General features: G+C 41.5%; 1 protein-coding gene across 16 annotated transcripts in view; it reads right to left on the minus strand.

Moving 5' to 3' along the window:
* Positions 1 to 3482: 3482 nt before the first annotated feature.
* mrtfab (myocardin related transcription factor Ab) overlaps positions 3483 to 19030 on the minus strand; it is a 44565-nt gene continuing 29017 nt past the window's right edge. For 7 of the 16 annotated variants that reach the window (XM_044179270.1, XM_044179273.1, XM_044179271.1 and 4 more), the window contains 16 exons: positions 16299 to 16354; positions 15442 to 15517; positions 14561 to 14731; positions 13375 to 13538; positions 13084 to 13224; positions 12797 to 12868; positions 11969 to 12153; positions 11098 to 11269; positions 10110 to 10505; positions 8955 to 9962; positions 8543 to 8749; positions 8354 to 8446; positions 7164 to 7304; positions 6925 to 7017; positions 5145 to 5208; positions 3483 to 5048 (listed from right to left, as the gene is read on the minus strand). In XM_044179270.1, coding sequence (XP_044035205.1) covers positions 4468 to 5048; positions 5145 to 5208; positions 6925 to 7017; positions 7164 to 7304; positions 8354 to 8446; positions 8543 to 8749; positions 8955 to 9962; positions 10110 to 10505; positions 11098 to 11269; positions 11969 to 12153; positions 12797 to 12868; positions 13084 to 13224; positions 13375 to 13538; positions 14561 to 14731; positions 15442 to 15517; positions 16299 to 16354 — 3620 coding nt within the window. In that variant the 3' untranslated portion in view covers positions 3483 to 4467. The remainder of the gene's footprint in view (positions 5049 to 5144; positions 5209 to 6924; positions 7018 to 7163; positions 7305 to 8353; positions 8447 to 8542; positions 8750 to 8954; positions 9963 to 10109; positions 10506 to 11097; positions 11270 to 11968; positions 12154 to 12796; positions 12869 to 13083; positions 13225 to 13374; positions 13539 to 14560; positions 14732 to 15441; positions 15518 to 16298; positions 16355 to 19030) is intronic. The other 9 variants (XM_044179274.1, XM_044179269.1, XM_044179280.1 and 6 more) reach the window with 8 other exon arrangements.

Consider the following 19030-nt stretch of genomic DNA (forward strand, 5'->3'; position numbering starts at 1 on the left):
ACACAACTTGTCATTTTTACATTTCTGTTTGTGTGCAGATTGAACAAACAATATACAGCTTTATAATTTGTGAGCTTTATAGGTGCTGGTAGGTGTATTTTTGAACTTTTTGAAGAGCAAGCCAGGCTAGCTGTTTCCCCCTGTTTCCTGTGTTTATGCTAAGCTAAGCTAATCACTTCCTGGGTCAAGCTTCATACTTAACGCATATACGCATATATGTGAGAGTGGTATCGATCTTCTTATCTGACTCTCGGCCAAAAAACAAAATAGCATATTTCCCAAAATGTGTGACTATTCCTTTAAGGGAAGCAGTCTGAAAGAAAATCAACAAAAATCAGTGCTATTCATTTTCTTTAATTCTCGCAACGTTCACATTTTGGTGATAAAAGGTTTTCTGAGCACGTGTGATTGCAAATCATGCGTGTCTGCTGGCTGCAGGGTGGCGGGCTCCTGTCAGTGGGATGTTGAATACAGAGGAGATCTTTAGCCCTTGTGGCGCTGCGGCCCTTTGGAGCTCGTTGTAGTTAATTAGTGGCATGGCCTCGGGACTTTTATCTGCTCTGTGTATAGGGGAGAGAGAGAGAGAGAGAGAGAGAGAGAGAGGGTACTGATGCTGCACTGGGGAGCTGCTGTGACCTGTGTGTGTGTGTGTGAAGTGAATCTGTAAGAGCGTACTGAGTTGATTGAATGTTGGCGTGCTGTGCATAGAATATCTGTGTGTTGGATTCAGTGTGTGTGTGTGTGTGTGTGTGTGCTACTGAGGGCTCATCAGGGTCTTTGAAAGATGATGAGGGATGGACTGAGTGAAACTTGAAAGGCTGGAAGAAGGGAGTGAGCGAGGCAAACAGGGCATTAGAGCTCGATTCAGTCCGGTGTTACAAAGAAAAGAGGAGGAGATGATGAAGAGGTAGCTTTAGCCTCACTGTTCAAAACAAGAGCTCTCTAATTATTAACACTTCTCCCCTTAATGCTGGTCTGTGGGTAGAAATTAGCCTCTTTTCATTGAGGGATTTCTCCCTGCAGGACTGTGCTGGAGCCAAATGGTGGTACGAGAAAGATGCACTTTTGACTGTTTGATTCCAACCCTGACATTTACCTCTGATGGTTTAGATCACTGACATCTTTTATGCTATCATTCTCTACTGTACCTGCAGGAAATAAGTAAAAATGGCAACCTGGTTAAAGTTTGGCCAGTTATCCTCAAGAAAACATAGTTGCATAAAAAAGATGGTTTCCTGTGTGCAATGGAGGTGTGTTTTGCCATATGCAGAGGATATGGAATGGGGTGGAAATATTGCAGTACACAAACACAATTAGCGGCTGTATTTTCACTGTTTTGTTATGTTTAGCATAAGTGTATTATCTGGGGATATTGGGGGGAGGGTAGTGCAGTATTTTTATATGTGATGGGGAGGGTCCAAAGAAAATATAATAATGCTATAATCTTGCTTTTTATAAAATAAAAGATTCAGCTCCCCTCCCCACCCCAATAATTTGTGTACAGTCCCTAACGTAACATATAATCTACTCACCCTAAAGATGTTCTTTTAACATGAACTGATGCATTGTGAATACAGCTTATCATGTTCAACACAAAGTGTCAGTGCGTCTGTTTCATTCTGAGTCAGAAGAGAAGTGTGAAAGTCTCACCAGCAACCAGCAGAAAATATTCTGCAGTTCTATTAGGCTGATGAGTGCAGGTGTAAAAAAGAGATGACCAAACAATACAACAGCACAACAGCAAAGAGTGAGGAAATCATATAGGTGCATAACTGCATGTGTGGGTCAGTCACAAGATATAAATTTCTTCTGAAAGAGTGTTATACATAACAATCTACAAGTATATTAGCTGGCAGTGGAAGGAAAATATTATATACACTTGATTCTGTGTTTGAGTAGGTTTAAGTAATCTTTTGGAGACCGTAATTTCCCTTAAGTGTGTTTTGACTGCAGTTCTGTGCTTCACTACACATCTCAATCACATCCATTACTGAGTATAAATGGAGTCATCAGCAGCAGAGAAGACAAAGGGAAGCCAAGTGTTAAAGAGTAAACTGACTTGACTTTAAAGCATTTGTCCTGCAAAGGTTTTGAATACAAATCTACACTGAGTTCCCAGAAACATAATAAACACCTGTAGGATGTAATGCAATGCAACAGCTCTGCAATGTATACTAATGTTCAGTGTGTTGACCCGACTCTACAGTAATCTTTGAGGCTGTGCTTCCTGGTGGTGTTGTGATGAACTGCACATACTGTACTATATACTTAAAGGTGAAAATGATGAAAAGGAGTGTACCAGTGTGTATGTGTGTCTGGGAAACTCACCAGTTTCCACACAGATGAGCTTTCTCCATCAGGTTTAGTGGGGAGGAGGGGGCAGTGTGCTTTCAAAACAAAATGTCTGAGAAGAATTCAGTTAAACCTTTCTGGTATTTGAGTGAAGCTCAGAGCAACTCACAATAAGGGAGCAGGCAGTGGTGGAATGTACCATTTAATGTACATTTACTCAAGTTCAGTACTTAAGTACAAAGTTGAGTTACTTGTACTTTACTTGAAAATTATCGTTTCAATTTTATATTTAATTGTTAAAAATCAGCTCCACCTACAACTACAACAGTAAAATGCTGCTTACACCTTAATGGATGAGTAATAATAATCAGTCACAGGGGACATTTTTCTGCATTGAGTACTTTTACTTTTGTACATTTTCCTGATTATACTTACATACTTTTACTTAAGTAACATTTTCAATGCAGAAATATACAGGACTTTTACAGTGTGGTATAAACAAGTAAACGATCTGTATACTTCCTCCACCACTGGGAGCAGGTGTGTGTTTTGGTTTTGACCGAGCATAAAGCAGTTAAGGGAATCAAACTTCAGACTCTGGAGTGTCTGGGACACTCAAACTTGAGGTTGGAAAGCCATGTTTTGGATAACAACGGCAGAAAAATCTTACACCACGTCAGCAGAAAACGTAAATGTAGACGTTAAAAATGTCTATATAAAATCTGATTTATGATCATGTGTTCAGAACAAATGCAATTTTCCAGCATGCAAAATTGCAGGTCCAACCTTTGTAGTTTCCCGACATGTAACTACATAGGATAAACTGCTAGCAAATAATCTAAAAAAAGAGTAAATGTACATTTTTGTTCCAGTTATCTATCCTGTGTTTGGTACTGCATTAAATCAGTGTAGACAAATTTGTATTCAAGACAGCTGATTTCTTTACAATGGCACCCTCTTGTGGCCTTTCTCTTTTATCACCAGGATTGCTTAAACCATAAAGTGACAAAGGAGCACGTCACTAATGATTTAATAATAGTTAGAAATAAATAATGCAGTAATTAAACAGCATGAATAAAGCAAGCTCAGATGTTGCTCTTTTTAAACTAATTGTTTTTTGTCTCATATGGGACACTTTGTATTTTATATGTTCATCTGTTGTGACCATGTAAAAGAAAAACAGACGCATCTTTTGAGTTTTTATAGTATGTTTATTTTTTTTAAACTTTTTTTTCTTTAAAAAATGACAAGGTCCAAGTATTTTGGAAGCCCCGCCCTCACCCTATGTTCCCCAGCCGGCTAACTCGACTCTAAAGCAACCAGCAAAGAAAAATAGTCATATGGACAATTGATAATATACACCCCATATACAGCAATACATAGTGGTCTACCATAATGTTACCAATAATACGCAACCTCCAATGAGGCTTTAATTCAAATTGTTGCCAATGATATGGTTCATTTCAATAGCAACTGTCAACCAATGACGGTTGTGTTTTTTGACTAGTGTGGACGGGGTTCAGGTTGCCACGGTGAGGCGACGAGGTCAGAGACAGCTGCCTTTCTTTTCACACCATCAACGGCTCAGCTGATCAATATAACACGTGGTGGCTTTCACACAGCGTTAAGATTCGGCTGTTGACCTGAACACCCCCTTTAAACCAATCAGATTCAGCATAAGTGCAAAGTTTAGGAGGCACTGACACACACACACACTGCTATCTCGAGGAGCCTGAGTACGTCACTGACAGTCCGTCCTCAGCTCTAATCTGTCAAAACATTTCCAAGGGTTGAAATGTTGTATTACAGTGACCTACAGTTTCCTTTCGGTTCACTTGAACCTGGTTAAAATGCAGGTCAGGACACAGAAGTGAACAGTCTGTTGCATGGATCCTCATAGAATTAAATTAAAAAAAAAAAAGTCCACTTCACTTCCACCAAGTTCAAGTCCTTTCTATGAATTAAACTTTTATGTTTCTTTCTTATTTCACCTCATCCTGCATACAGTAACAGCCAGTGAAAGACAGGATAAACTGTGTAAATGTGTGTGTTTTTGCGTGTGCCAGTGACCTCCGCAGTGGTAGAGACAGCATAGAAAAGGTTTCTGTATGTGCATGAAATAAAGACGGAGCCTGTACACAGTGTGAGCCAGCGCGTGTCCATCGGAGTGCCGGGCTACAGACACGACTCCCAGTGCAGCTGCAGGTCTGTGCTGTCCAGAAAATCAGCCGAGAAGACGCTCTGTGGAGTGTGCGGCGCCAGCGGGGCCAGACTCGTCCCCCCGTCACCGGCTCCCCCGCCTCCTCCTCCTCTCCCCCCTCCGCTGCCCCCGCTCCCTCCGCTGGTGCTCCCCACCATGGAGATATCCAGCCAGTCCATGCTGTCCAGAGTGGGGTCGCCAAAGTCCAGCCCTGAAGAGTGGGGGGAGAAGCCCAAGTCGGACGTGTCCATGGGGGAGGGAGGGTGGTCCAGGATGCTGGGCGTGCTCAGCATTTGGCTGTGAAGGTCGTCGATCAGCGTCAGGCCGCCGTCGGGCTCCACGCCCAGCAGCGGGGCACCTGTGGTGCTCTCCAGGAAGTCTTCCAGGCGTCCGCTGCCTGTGCAGGACTCTCCTACAGAAGGCTGAGGGGAGATGAGGGGTTCTGTAGGGGTGGGAGGGGAGAGGTGGAGGGGAGACGGGGGAGAAGATGGGGAGGGCGGGTCAGAGTGGAGAGGGGCGAGGGAAGGGTCCGGGTTGGCCTTGAAGCCGGGGATTTCTGAAGAAGGACAGAGAGAGAATAATGTCATCAGCACAGGAGACGACAGACTCGTGACGTCTTCCTCCCATTAATGTTTGTAACAGAGTTTATTACCTCCACTCTTGAGCAGGATGTCAAACAGGTCGTCCATCTGCTGACTGTTCACGCCATTCTCCTGCTAACAGAGAAGATGTTATCAGTCAGCCACCAATCACACACATAAACACAGGCTTCTCCACAACAGACAAACTGACCAGACATAGATGACATAATATTAAAGCTACATTTACATGCAATCTGCTGCATTTTTTTTCTTTTTCTAAAACAGTGATCTCCAAACTTTTTTAAACCACAGCACCCCTTTGTAGTGATTTTTTTTCATGGCATCCCACCTCTCTGCACATACATGATATTAGACTACATCAATAAAATTTACTTGACTATATGAACTGAGAGCAATATTAAGCGAAATAATAAACACTTATTCTCAATCACAAAAGAATGGCAGCAGTTTTATGTTGCTGTGCACGTTTGCAGATTGCTGATTTTTCTTTTGTTCTGTTCAAAAGCAAAATTAGCTTACATTTTAGGTTTTCAACGACAAAGAAATTGCACACATTCAGCCGCATAACAGTTCTTCGTCTCACGCGTGCCAGACAGAACAGTTATGCTGCAATTTTAATCAATCCACCTGTCTACACAGCCCACGTAATGGCTCACATTTTGCTCGCGCTATATATATATATATACACACACACGACACCTCTGCCCAAAGCTTATTTTTACACTTGAAGTCTGTTTTCTTCCGTTTTACGGATGTAACTAGAGTGATTGTGTGTTGGGCTCACAGCACTGCCAAAACAACAGGAACCTACACTTAATACTGTGCCTGAACGCATCCTGTGTGGACACAGAGGACTGAAGCAGCTGCTTTACTAACGTGCTGCTCACGCTACGCCTCCTCTGTAGACACGGTGTTAGTCGCTTGAAGTATTCAATATATTTGTTGGCCGAAGAGGTGTGGGGAGATGTTTGAAAACCTAATGTAAAAAATGTAGTTAAAGTAAATGTCACCTGTTTAATGTGGTAAAATGTTATTAAAAATATACAGTTAATGCGCAGTAAAAGAAAGAAAATTAATCTTGGCCTGTCCTTAAGGCATACCACTTTGGGAACCACTGATAAAAGATTAAACATAAAACATCTGTTTTAGTTCTGTTGTCTAGTTTTATGCTATTTGTAAAGCCTGTCTGCAAATAATACAAAATCCAGTTTTGGTATTAGTCACTTAGAATCTAAAGCAAGGGCAAGTAGAACTGCTTTATAAAGTGTTGTGGTTTGGGCAAAGAGTGTTTGTCACTTCCTCTTGACGGGAAACACTTGACTGACCACCAGTCACTTTTTCTACATGCAGATTTCTCAGATTTTCTCAAAGTTACAACCACTCTCTGGTAAACTTAACATTGATCATGTGACATCTGTGACTTAGTGAGATATTTGTGTATTGTGGTACACATTTGTGGATTGTCTTCTGTGGGCTACAACTAATAAAGTCCATTAAAAACTTCTATATGTAGACAAATAATAAAATAAATAAGTAAAATATTAAGAAGCAGAGAAGACAGACTGGAGAAAAGTGGGCAACACCAAAATTACATAACAAACATAAGATAACAAAAAAGAAGAAAAAATCATTCCTGAATACGCTAAACATTACAGGATTTTCACAGACACAAATGGAAAACAACCCAACACTACTGAAACCTCTCTGCCTTCCAAGCTCAGTAAAATTAACACACAGCTCAGTGTGAGAAGCTAAGAAGGAAAATGGAGGAACAGACAGAAACAGAACACTAAAGGAGAGACGGAAAGAAAGATGTGCTGGAGGACATACTTTGGAGCGTTGAGTAGGAAGGGAGGTGTTGGGTTTGGGAGAGGGAGGGGTGAACAGTGTGTGCCGGTCGTAAGGCGGACACACCTCCTCTCTCTGCCAGGGTGGAGTGATGGAATGAAAAGAAAAGAGAAGAAACAGGGAGGAAAAGTTAATGAAGTTTACAACATGTGGAGAAGCCTGAGCAGTAGAGATGACATGGCGACGGGAACTATCAGGAGCGGAGGAGGTGGTGGCGTTACCTTGAGAGATGAGATTAAGTTGCTTTGGCTTTCACTGTCTGACATGTCGTCAAAGAAAGGCTGCAGATTGGGCGGAGCGGTGACTGACAGGCTGGGTTGTGGCACGCCATTGGTGTCAAGGTGCAGCCCTGCCTTCTGTCCCTGAGCGAAGAGAGTGGGAGAGAGAGATATTTAGACTGTACAACAGCAGACATAGATATGTTGCACACTCTATTGTAATTGGCTACTTAAGTCTCAAATCTGAATATCAGGCAGCTGTTTCACATTTCATCAGTCTACAGTCTGTTTGATTTAGATGATTTGAAACTGTGTTAGTGGCGACACCTTGTGGCAGGAAGAGGTTGCTGCTCGGAAGATGCAAGCAATCCTGCTGCAGTACAGTAACGTTACATTACATTTATTTGGCAGCCGCTTTTCCCCTACATGCACACACACATTCAGAGCAATTTAGGGTTCACTGTCTTGCTCAAGGACACTTCAAAATATAGACAAAAGAAGCCAGGGCTTGAACCACCAACCATATGATTAATAGCCAATCACTTTTAGCTTCTAATCAAATAATTTTTTAATACTATTATATTATACAAGGCATATACAGTAAGGACTTACATTACTAGTAAAAACTTATTTTGTGAATAAACCAATAACAGTTGCCAAACTGTCTGATAAATTTGATTTGAGATGATAAAAATGTCCTCAGTTATGGATGGTTTTTGTGATACACAAATGTATATTATATATCATATATATAAATACATTCAAAACACACTTATAAAGCTCTTTGTAGAAGAGAAGAAGAAAAAAAATCAACAGCGAATATGATCAAAATGTATAAAAAAATAAAACTATTTATACAAAAATGAAATAAATAAACACAAACAACATAATAAAAGACTGTTTCATAAAAATAAGCCTATAAATTAGTTTTTAGAACTGATTAAGATGATACAGATTTAGTAACCGCTACCGAGGGAGGTCATTTTAACTACAATCTACAATCAATTTTTCATTTTAAATCTAGTTTGTCAACAATGACAAACATACTTGGTAAGTAGTCAAGAGTTTACATATGTGGCATTGGTTCATATTTACTTGTCCCTATACAAATAAACATTAAATAAAGAAAACACACGCAATAAAAAAGTAATTAAAAAGCATGTGTCATAGTGTCTTCAGAGTCGTTGTTGCACCTTTTTGATTGGCTGGCTCACAGGCTCAGCCTCTGGCTGCTCTTTCAATTGGCTGTCAGTGCTGGGGAGTTTACTTGGAGTTGACTGCAATCTCTAAAAGGACAACAAGCAGAGAAAGTTGCAGATAAATATTTCATCACATATTATTAACCCAGCGCAGTCCACCAAAGAATATCTGTTTTACCGTACCTGCAGTGTGATGCGTCCATTGGTTTTGGCCAATGAGGACACTCCGTTCTGTCCATCTGTGGTGTGATTGGTGAGAGCGATCAGGTAGTGGTTGCCATTGCTGTCAGTGACCAGTGTTGGCGTGCCATTTGCCTTGAGGAGGTCTAATGAAATGGCCTGAGTGTGGATCTGAGTGCCGTTCTGTTGGTTGACGAAGACCGGGGCCACCTGGAAACGGAAACCAAACAGTAAGTTTCTCTATTTCAGTGACATTAAGATTTTAATACAAATTTTAATGCATTTTATTTAAATAAAAACTTCAGCTTATTAGCCACCACCTTAACAGGGCAGATGATGTTGGTGTTGAATGTGGTGAGATTCCAACCTTTACATTTCAAATATGTTTCATTATCTGGAGCTGCTGCGTCATTACCTGTTGTGTGGTGACAGCTGCCGCCTGCTGCCTCTGCTGTTGCCTCTGCTGAGCCTTCAGCTGTCTCCTCTGCTGGGTTTGGTTCACTGCAGGCTTCTGGATCTGCACCTGAACCTGCTTCAGCTGAACTGGGTTTTTCTGCTGGCTCTGTTGAACTTGCCCTTGAGTTTGCTTGAGCTGGTTCTGCTGCACCACCTTCTGTTGACTGAGTTTCTGTTGGGCAAGTTTCTGCTGTGCTAACTTCTGCTGGGCCTGGAGCTGTTTCTGTTGGGTTTGCTGTATGATAAGCTGCTGCAGTTGCTGCTGCTGCTGGAGCAGGATTTGGGCTTCCTTCTTCTGCTGTTGTAGTTTTTGAGGGTTTGACTTAGCCTCTGCCACTTTTTGCAGCTGCACCTGACTATGCTGCAGCGTCTGTTTCTGCTGTTCAGCGTGTTGGACCTGCAGCCGATGAATCTGCTGCAGCCTGAGCAGAGTCTCCTGAGAGCACTGCATCGGCTTGGCTGGTTTCTTTGCCTGGACCTCCTCTGTTATTCCCTCCATCCCCTCCTCTGGCTCTACCTCCTTCTTCACCTTCACCACAATGCCGTTGGGGAGAGTGGGGGGCTGAATGGCCGAGGCTTTTATCAGAGTTTGGAGTTTAACCTCTGGGGATGTTCTGCTCTTCTCACTTCCATCCTTCTCCAACACTATTCCACCTGCCACTTTGCCCTGCTCCAGCTGGGACCTGAGGGTCTCCACCAGCCTCTGCTTCTGCCGCAGCATCCTGGTCAATTCCTCGATCTGTTTGTCCTTCTCCTGGAGCATCTGATCCTTGTCCAAGGAGGATGTGTCCATGGCTACTCCAGGCAGGGGCTCTGGAGGCTGACATGAGCCGGGTGAAGGCCTGGAGAGGCTGCATGAGCTCTGGATCTCCTCTTTGACCTTGGAGAGAGGCTGTGAGCGCGGAGAGAGGTTTGATGGGTGCTGAGGAGATGGATGCAGGGTGAGTTGGGTCAGGGGAGAGCTCACCTGAAGGACAACAAAACAAGAAGAGAACGTTAGGAAAAGGCTTGAAGGAAGATGTTCAATATTTTCCAGTGTCCTTAACAAAAAGACAATAATTAAAAAATAATTTCATCCGATAAACAGGTTATTTGCTTCACATTTAGATCTCACCATCTCTCCAAACATGTCTCCATTACAGCTTGTCTCATCTGGACTCATCCCGGCCAACGACCTCTCAGACGGAGTAGGGGACACCGGAGGACTGGAGCTGGTGCTGCCAAATCGCATGACCCGCCCTGGAACCACCTGAGCCAATGATGACAAAGCTAACTTAAACATACCCTCTCCTGATTGGTGGTCAGGGGTAGTAGTTGTGGTTGGAGAGGATGTGATAGTGCTAGCAGCTGAGGTCATTCCATGGTGGCTGGGCTGCGATGTGCCATTTTTCAAAACCACTGTAGTGCCGCCATTTTGCTCCTGGTAGTTGCGGAGCCTCTCGATAAGATCGTTCTTGGTTCCTGAGACGGTCAAACCACGCAATTTCAGTTCTTGTTTCAACTCAGCGACCTGGAGGATGAGAAACCAGACCAGTACTCACTTAGCAGACATTGACTCAGAGTGTGAACGAGAACAAATGATATGCAAGAGAAAGTGTGAAGTTCAGTGAAACATAATTTAGTTCAGTGGTTCCCAAGGGGGAATAGGGAAATATTGGACACTTTGACCTCCTCATTTTTCAAATGAAACAATCTGAGCTGTGACCAAAAATCACTCTGAAGTCACAGCTAAAGGTGGGGAACCACTGATTTAATTGGACTTTTGGAGGTCATAGAGGTGTGAAGGAAAAGCAAGGTCTGACATTGCTAATAAACATTTATTTTGAGAATAAACCAATAACAGTCAGTTACCAAATTTTGCAGTAAATTTTTAAGATGACAGGGTGTGTGTGTGTGTGTGTGTGTGTGTGTGTGTGACAACCTGTTCACAAACTTTGACCTTATGCATCAAAACACTCTTGGTGCATAAATTCAAAGCACTTGATGATTAGTGATCATTTATAAACAAAATCATTAGTATTAGTCAGCAAGAAGCATATTTAGTTAAAAATATTCTTGGCAGGTACATTTCTGACACTGGGGAAAGCTGTCTGTTTGCTTACTTTGAACTCATCCAGGTTGGCTGGCAGAGTGGTTGGTTTGGCTCCTCCCATTGCAGTTTGGCTCTGACGGGCAGTCCCGCTCTGATTGGAGGGGGCGGGGGTGGTTGTCGCGGGAACGCTGCGGGAGGGAGAAGGGCCAGAGTTGGTTGTGGGAGGCTGCTCAGTCGGTGGCCTGAGGGGAGGCAGAAAACAGTAAGGTATGAATATTGCTTGTCCTTCTTTGACATAACAGGAATGGTGTGATTGAGGCCAGGTCGCAGGGTCATGCAAATGTAGCTGGTAAATGTGAGAAATAGTGATTTAACAAAAAAAAATTCTGCATACATTTTTAGAAATTGATTATTTTTATTTCCAAAGTTACTTTTCCATGATCATGTTCTATACAAACCCATGGTTTGTTCCTACCACTGTTTTATTTTCTTTACCTGATTCTAGTTCAAAACCAAAAACTATAACATATACGTTTCATCATTAGCATTTGAAGTTGTATCGCATCAATAATCTAATATTTGAAAACTAAGCATATTTCATAAGTCACATATTTTTATTTGTCAAACCAACCATGTCATTTTCTAACACTACTTCTGCTTTAAGTTCCAGGCTCTATAGACTCATCCAAACACCACTAATGTGGAGGGGACAAGCCACAACACAAACGTTTGGGAGAAGACAGGAAAGTTATAATGAAAACTGCATGCAGACTGTGCAGCAGAAATGAACTATGGGTAATACCTGCTGGTTTCATATGAGGAAGAAAAAGGAGGGTGGCAAACTAGAAACTAATTCCAGGAGCAAACTCTTTGCATAAAAAGAATGCAGTCAGTCATCTGCACTTCCACACCACAAACGCAATGTCATGCTTGACACTCACTTGGGAGGAGCGGGCAGTATGGTGTGGTAGTTGTAGTGCTGCTGTTGCTGGTTGAGGATCTGCAGCTGCAGGAAGAGCTGCTGCTGATGGAGGAGCTTTGCATAGGACGAGTCCATCTGGGGCGGACGCTCTTTGTCTGCCTTCTGGTCTGGAGGGATGTACTGGTGGTACTTCAGCTTCTTCACCTACGCCCAGCAGACCAAAAGTTTAAGAGACAACTCAACTCTTTAATACTGTTACACCATTAAATACCATCAATGTGGGACATTCATCCTGCCTCGTCTTGGTCTACATAAGTTACTCATTTCTGACATTCAAAAAGCATTCTGGACATTTGGAAAACTTTATGTGCGTGCATTCAATACATGTAGGTGGAAAGATCGACAGTAATAACATAACTACAGCCAAAGAGCAATTATTTCCAGTTCAGAAAGCGCAAGTCTGTATTCTGGTGTAGTGAGGATACTGTGGTTGCAGAAAATTGTTTCTCTTCCTCTTCTACAATGGATTTCTCCTTGTATGATTGTTAAATGTCAAAACATCAAATCTAGAGGGAAGCCCTGGCTCTCTGATTCTGGGTGAACTGACACCAAAACCACAGGGGAGAGTAACTTGATGGACTAGATGAGTGATGAACTCTACCTCCTTGGTTAAATCTGACAAACACATTCTTAAATATGATCTACTGTCATAAAACAGCCTAAAAAATATGTGCTGACAAATTCCCAGATTTGACTGTTGCGGATGAATATTATTTGAACCCAATCAGACCCGTAAATCCTGTATCAGTGCCTGTTAAAATGAAAATGAAATGAAGAGTTTGCTGACCTTGGGTTTGCTGTCCTTTGGTTTCTTAGGTCTCTGTGGAGGACGGTCTGAACTCGACTTAGCCTGAGACTGCTGACAGAAACCGTGAGAAATGGGGCCGGAGAGGAGGAAGTAAGGAAATGAAGAGATGAGGGAGGGTTAGCCAGTTATAGCTGCTCCACAAATAGAGATTAAGTGCAGATTTATTTACAAGTCATCAAAACTGCAGGATGTTCAACTTGAAACAGGGAAATATTTCATGTTCTCGCGTTTATGGGAAGAGAGGAAAATAACCAGCGTTTCCACACCTTCATGTGTCCAGTAGAGGGGCGGGAGTTTGCTGAGGTCACCGTCGTCCCATTTGTCACTTTTGGGAGTGGGGAGAAGTCTGACCCATTCACCTGGGGAGGAGGTGGTGGAGGAGGTGGAGGAGGGGACTGTGTAATGAACTGAGAAGATATCACTCTAGTTAATAGTGTGATCACGTTGGTCATCACTTGCTTTGTTTCATGGCAAATTCATCTCATTTGAACTTTGCTTTGCTTGAATAAGTTCAAGTTGAAGTGACAATTGATTTAAATGACAGCCTGCGATGGTACCTGTGGGGGGGACATGTCCCCGTTCTGGGTGAGCACATCAGGGGGTGACAGCTGAGGGACGGCACTCAGAGGAGAGTCATGATTAATTAGCTGGTCTGGTGACAGAGCATCACTGCTGTCTTCATCCAAAGACGAGCTCTCTCCCCCGGCTCCCTTTGGAGAATCTGTAACAGAGAACAAATATTTTCAAATTCTGTTGTTTGATTGAATCAAACAACAGAGTTGCCGTGGCATCTTGTGGTGGTCTGTTATAAACTTCTGTGGCCAGTTGTTTGACAGTCAAACAAAATCATCACTGTTAAGCAGATTGCTAAACAGTGATGAATAATTTCAGAGAAGTTATACAACACTGTATACACTACCATGTTTCAAAACAGGACTGTGTCCAAACATAGTTGTTGTGTCATTTCTGTAGCAGAGTTGTTAGTCAAAAGTTGTGTGGTTTAGTTTTTATGGTATCATCCAGTAGAATGATGCAACCTGTAGTTACTAAGTAGTGTGTGTGTGTGTGTGTGTGTGTTGAAATACTGTGTGTAGATACCTGGATGTTGTAATTACACAGATAAAGGTGTGTTCAGACAGAATGTAAATTCGATTTAGGAGGTGGTGCAATTGCACACAGTCAGTGGTATGATGGCAACTCAATAACAAAAGGTGAACATGTTTTAACTCGAGTACAACACCCACACTTATCCCTAAGCTGTATGGCTCCAATAAATTCAGCAAGCATCTGTCAATTAAGCAAGGCGAAAATATTCATATATTGTGTGCGTGCATCCCTGTGCCAGCATGATTGTTTGAAAGTAAAAGATGTTGTTTTCTGTAGACTGTATTGTTTTGTTTCATCTGTACCAAGGGTGCTGTATTTCTTTTTTAAATGTTGTAATCTGGATACATTATATTATGTTTGAATGTGTGTTTGTATTTGTGTATACATACTGTGCTGTGTCTGTATGGTTACTGATTGCTCCTTAGTGTCCATGAGTTTATCTGTGTGTGACTGTAATGTGTGTTAATGATTGCAAATGTGACTGTGAGTTTGTGTTTTGTCCAACTTTACTGCAGCAACTGAATGTTCTTAATCAATGTGTGCACGTGTTTTACTTGGTGTTTTTGAAGACATTTAGACAGGGAGCAATCTGCAAACTGCGACTGTTTGAAAGTCGTGAGGTGTGCGTGTAGTTACCCAGCGGTGAGTGCACAGGGCAGTTGACGGACAGGATGTTCTTGTGAACCAGTTCGATGGGACCCGGTCTATGGGAGATCTTGTCGTTGAGGTCGTCGGCCAGTCGCGCTCGCTTCAGTTGCAGCTGCTTGGCCTGCAGGGACGGCTCTGCCGACGTCTCTGTGGAGGACACAGCAAGACAACATGCATACATGCAAATTCATTCATCAAGTAATTTATTTTACAGCTAAAACCAGATATTGTTAGGTGTGTGCTTTGTAAACACAAGATGTACATCAACATATAATCCATTTAAATATTTTGAGCAGATCCATAAAGACAGGAAGTTGAATTTCTGAAGATCACAGATACTGAGTTTTAAGGCTCCTTTTAGCACTTCCTGGTTTTGAATTCATGCTCAATTTAAAAAAACAAACCAAAACCAAAGCAGCTGCTAGTTTACCAAGAACATTAATTAAGGGACAGCATCAAGCCAAGCTGATATACTAAACATAAAAATACATGTTACAAACAGACATTACACTTCATGAACACCTTACATCGGAAAACATTTTTAAACCAGCACATACAACTGAGCATGGGAAAGGCCTTACATCAAGTCATTCTAAAGTAACTGAAGACTTGATCTATGTGGCAGAATAAAGAGTTTTATAAAACTTATGCAGTGCCACCAAATTATAAGACATTACAGTTTAACTCCACATTAACATGAAATATACATATATAATATGGAACTGGTTCTGTTTTGTTTACTGTGCGATTCCTTTTTACAAAAGTTTCACGTATTTCACCTAAATTATATCTTTCATTCTACACTTCTGCTATCACTAATGGGATTCTTAGTCTAAAAGTGCAGTTCCCACTTTTAGGTAAAAACTCACCCTCCAGAATGTGCATCCTGACCAGCTCAGAGCGCTCAGGACGACTCCGGATCTTCCTCTTCAGATAGTCCTCGGTCTGTGGAAAACACATTATGGAGGGGTAGCAGAAGTAAGTAAGAGGATCACAAGCAAAAGGATGAGAACCGATAAAGAGTGTGGGGAATTCCTTAATGGACACTTGTTACAATGCAATAAACTGCTACTGTAGATCGCATATTTCTTTAGTTGCCATGTTTGTTGCATTGCCGTAGTGTTTCAGCACCACACTTACCAGAGATCACCTGTTACAGTGTGTCCAATACAGTGGAATCTCTCTCATTTAATTTTATTTGTGGGTGAAGTTTCTGCAGCTGGTGCTTTTTTCTTTGTTTGTTCAGCAAAGATGGTTCTTGTTGTTAATGCTAACTATGCTAGAACTAAAAGCATCCACAAACCAGGTATTGGCTGAATCACTATTCCATAACATTAATCAGTAATGGTGTATAAACAGACTAGATGCAGATTATGAATTTAAATCTTCACCGAAATTCAGATCTACCTCTCGCTGCCATCATGGAAAGTTGCTTAAACTTTGCGTGATGGCAATGCAAAACATTTAACAACAATTAAATAACATGCTAATAATGCAGCTCCTTACCGGAAGAGTGCTACGTTACTACTATTTGTATGGCACCAAAAGTTTTGATTTATTTCCTGTCAGCATGTAAGTGCCTATATTGACAGTACAATTCAATTTCAAATAGTTCTTTGTGATCTATGCTGTTTATACATACTGTATTAAATGTTTTTCCCCACAAAACTTCAACAAAGCAACTCCACTGAGAAAGCAGGAAACTCACTGTACTTAAGATACTCACCCTTGCTCGCTCCAGACTCCTCCGCTGTTCGTGAAAAGCTGCTGGGCTCTTCAGTGCTGCATGGAGAGAGGGATGGATGGGTGAATACAGCTCACACAGACTCTGATGGGAGTCGTGATGCTCCTTTCAGCAAGTGACAATGTGAGAACAGATACAGCCTATAGAGGAAGACAGACTCAAAGCAGAAGTGGCTGCAGGACGAGAAGGTCAGGAGTGCTATTCTGGACCACACACTGATGACAGCTCAGGAGGCTGATGGGCCGCTGCAGCATGCTGTGCGTCCAGGAATAAAGCACAGTTTCTCTGCAGTGAACGCCACCTTGGTTATCACTAAGAAAATTGCAAAGTGAAATTGAAAGTGAATTGAAAAGTGTTGTAGTCAATGGTGGTGGCTTAGCTTAGGTAAGTTAGGTTTTAAGGGAGCAAAATTGCAGACAAACCTCATGGAACCAGAGCTTTCCCAAACCTTAACTCAGCAGTTTCATGAGCCTAATTGTTACCATACTGCTTTCTGGGTGCTCAGTTGATCCCGATATTCCATACAGTTTTTCCACGTATTCTTTCTCTTAGTTTCAACTGAAGACAGAAGTCTTTGCAGCTTTTTTTGTCTGTGACTCAGTGTTACACACATAAATAGGCACTAATTGAGATTCTCAAACCTCCAACACACATAACCTGTTTAATGTAGCAAAACCTTTTCGTGTGCCAAATAATCATGCACATATCCACATATATATATATATATAACTATTTCAAAGGCCAACTGTCTTTGTTTCAATAAGTCTGAGAGATGGACAGTAGCTGGGAATCTGAGAGACATTAATTCTTGATGACCACTAGTCTGGAGTGGATTGTTAAAAAGGAGCAGGAAGACAGAGGAGAGTGTGGACTGATGGATAGACTGCTGCACACAAAGAAAATCTACCTTCATCACCGCACTCAGCCATGACTGTCTGTAATGTACCTAGTGTACGGGTGGGGGTGTGAATGTCTATGTGGTGTGTGTGTGTGTGTGTGTGTGTGTGTGTGTGTGAGTAAGTAGAAACACGTATTTATATATTTCTAGAAAGCCACTTACAGCCTAGATCCTGTGTTACCATTGAGGAGAAACAGCCAAAAAAATAACATATGTTCAACACAAAAATGATGGTCCAAAATTTCAAATATCAATAATTGAATTTTATCTTAAGTTTCAGTCTGTATCACTTTTCGTTTAATGGAAAAAAAAAAAAAAAACTTAACAGATTATATTCCATCTCTTATTTATAATTAATTTCAAATTAAAGTCTGTATGTAACACAGTTGGTCCTATCAAGGTATTGGGCCAAGAGCACTTTCCAATTTAATATCATGACTAACCAAACTCAATTAAGGATTTTTAACATTTTTTAATTTTCCCCCCAAGCACCCAATCTCACAGTCTTTAACATTAGAAAATCTCATTTCAAATGTCAAGGTGAGAGTTTGGAAAAAGCTAAACAGACACCAACAAAGATGTTCACTCTATTTGGGGAAGGATATTGGCAGTGGCAGTTACGATGATGCAACATAGCAATCGTCTGATTGGTCAAGAGATGGTGAAATCCCTGTCAAAGGTGTGTGAGTGTGAACATTCTGGCTACAGTGGGGCGTCAACTGTATGTGTGTCACGGATGACTGGGTGGGAGGGGGGAGGCATTCTTCGTGTCACAACCCCCCACATCGAGGAGAAGACCTCCAACCATCCAGAGCAGCACCTTGGAAGCTACAACCATGAGCTCTGTTTTGTTGCTATTAAGCTTGAGTAGTCTTGGACGACATCCAGGTTTTATCAGACTTATATTAGTCTTTTATTGAAAAATCAAATATCAGTTTTCAAAAACACCCCAAGTAGACTTATTTCAAAACACTCGCCTCATCGTCTGATATCATGTAATGTTCTTTTGTGTCGGGGACAAACTGAGCTTTTCTTAAACGCAGATGTATAACTGCCAGCATGAGAAATATCTCACAGTACTTCTACTTTCACAGCTATGTTGGATGCGACCTTCTGTTGCCTTTGCGTCCCTCTGTTATTGCTTGGTTTGCATGTGAATGTAATCCATCTCATAATGTAGCTCTAACTGGCATTTTATTGTTTCAGTATAAAATTGTGATTTAATTGTCTGAACAGCTGGCCTTTATAACTGCCAAATCAATCATTATATTATGCTTGTGCAATTAACAATAAACAATCCAAACAGCGTCAAAGACAACAGAACAGAGATTTACCCTGAAGAACAAATGAAGTAACTGGCCACGTTTCTGATGATCTATTGATTCAACAATGCTCCTTACAAACTCTCTTAATGCTCTTAATTTCATTGTTTGGTAACCTCAAAATAAACCATGGGGGAAAAGGCAGAAAATTATCTGGAGACACAAAAAAGAATTGAAATCCCATGGCACATACACATCTTTTTCAAATTTGTCCGTTGCCAAAACCCCATTAATCCACCACCCTGACACAGAGCCTACAATCCCTACAGAATATCTCAGATGCTTATTGATAAATTGCAGTTGAATATTTAACTTTCAAGTGGTCAAATTTATCAGCCAGCAGCTCAGACATACTATGATTTTTTGTTGAATTACTGACCTCAAGACACGGGAGCATTGTTATTGCTTGTTTACCCATATATCGGAGTATTTAACCTCAGCTAATCTATCAGAAATACCCTGCTTCACATTTACACAGTGCAACAACAGTAACT

Source organism: Siniperca chuatsi, linkage group LG20 (genome assembly GCF_020085105.1).
Source record: "Siniperca chuatsi isolate FFG_IHB_CAS linkage group LG20, ASM2008510v1, whole genome shotgun sequence".
In the NCBI taxonomy this organism is placed as follows: Eukaryota; Metazoa; Chordata; class Actinopteri; order Centrarchiformes; family Sinipercidae; genus Siniperca; species Siniperca chuatsi.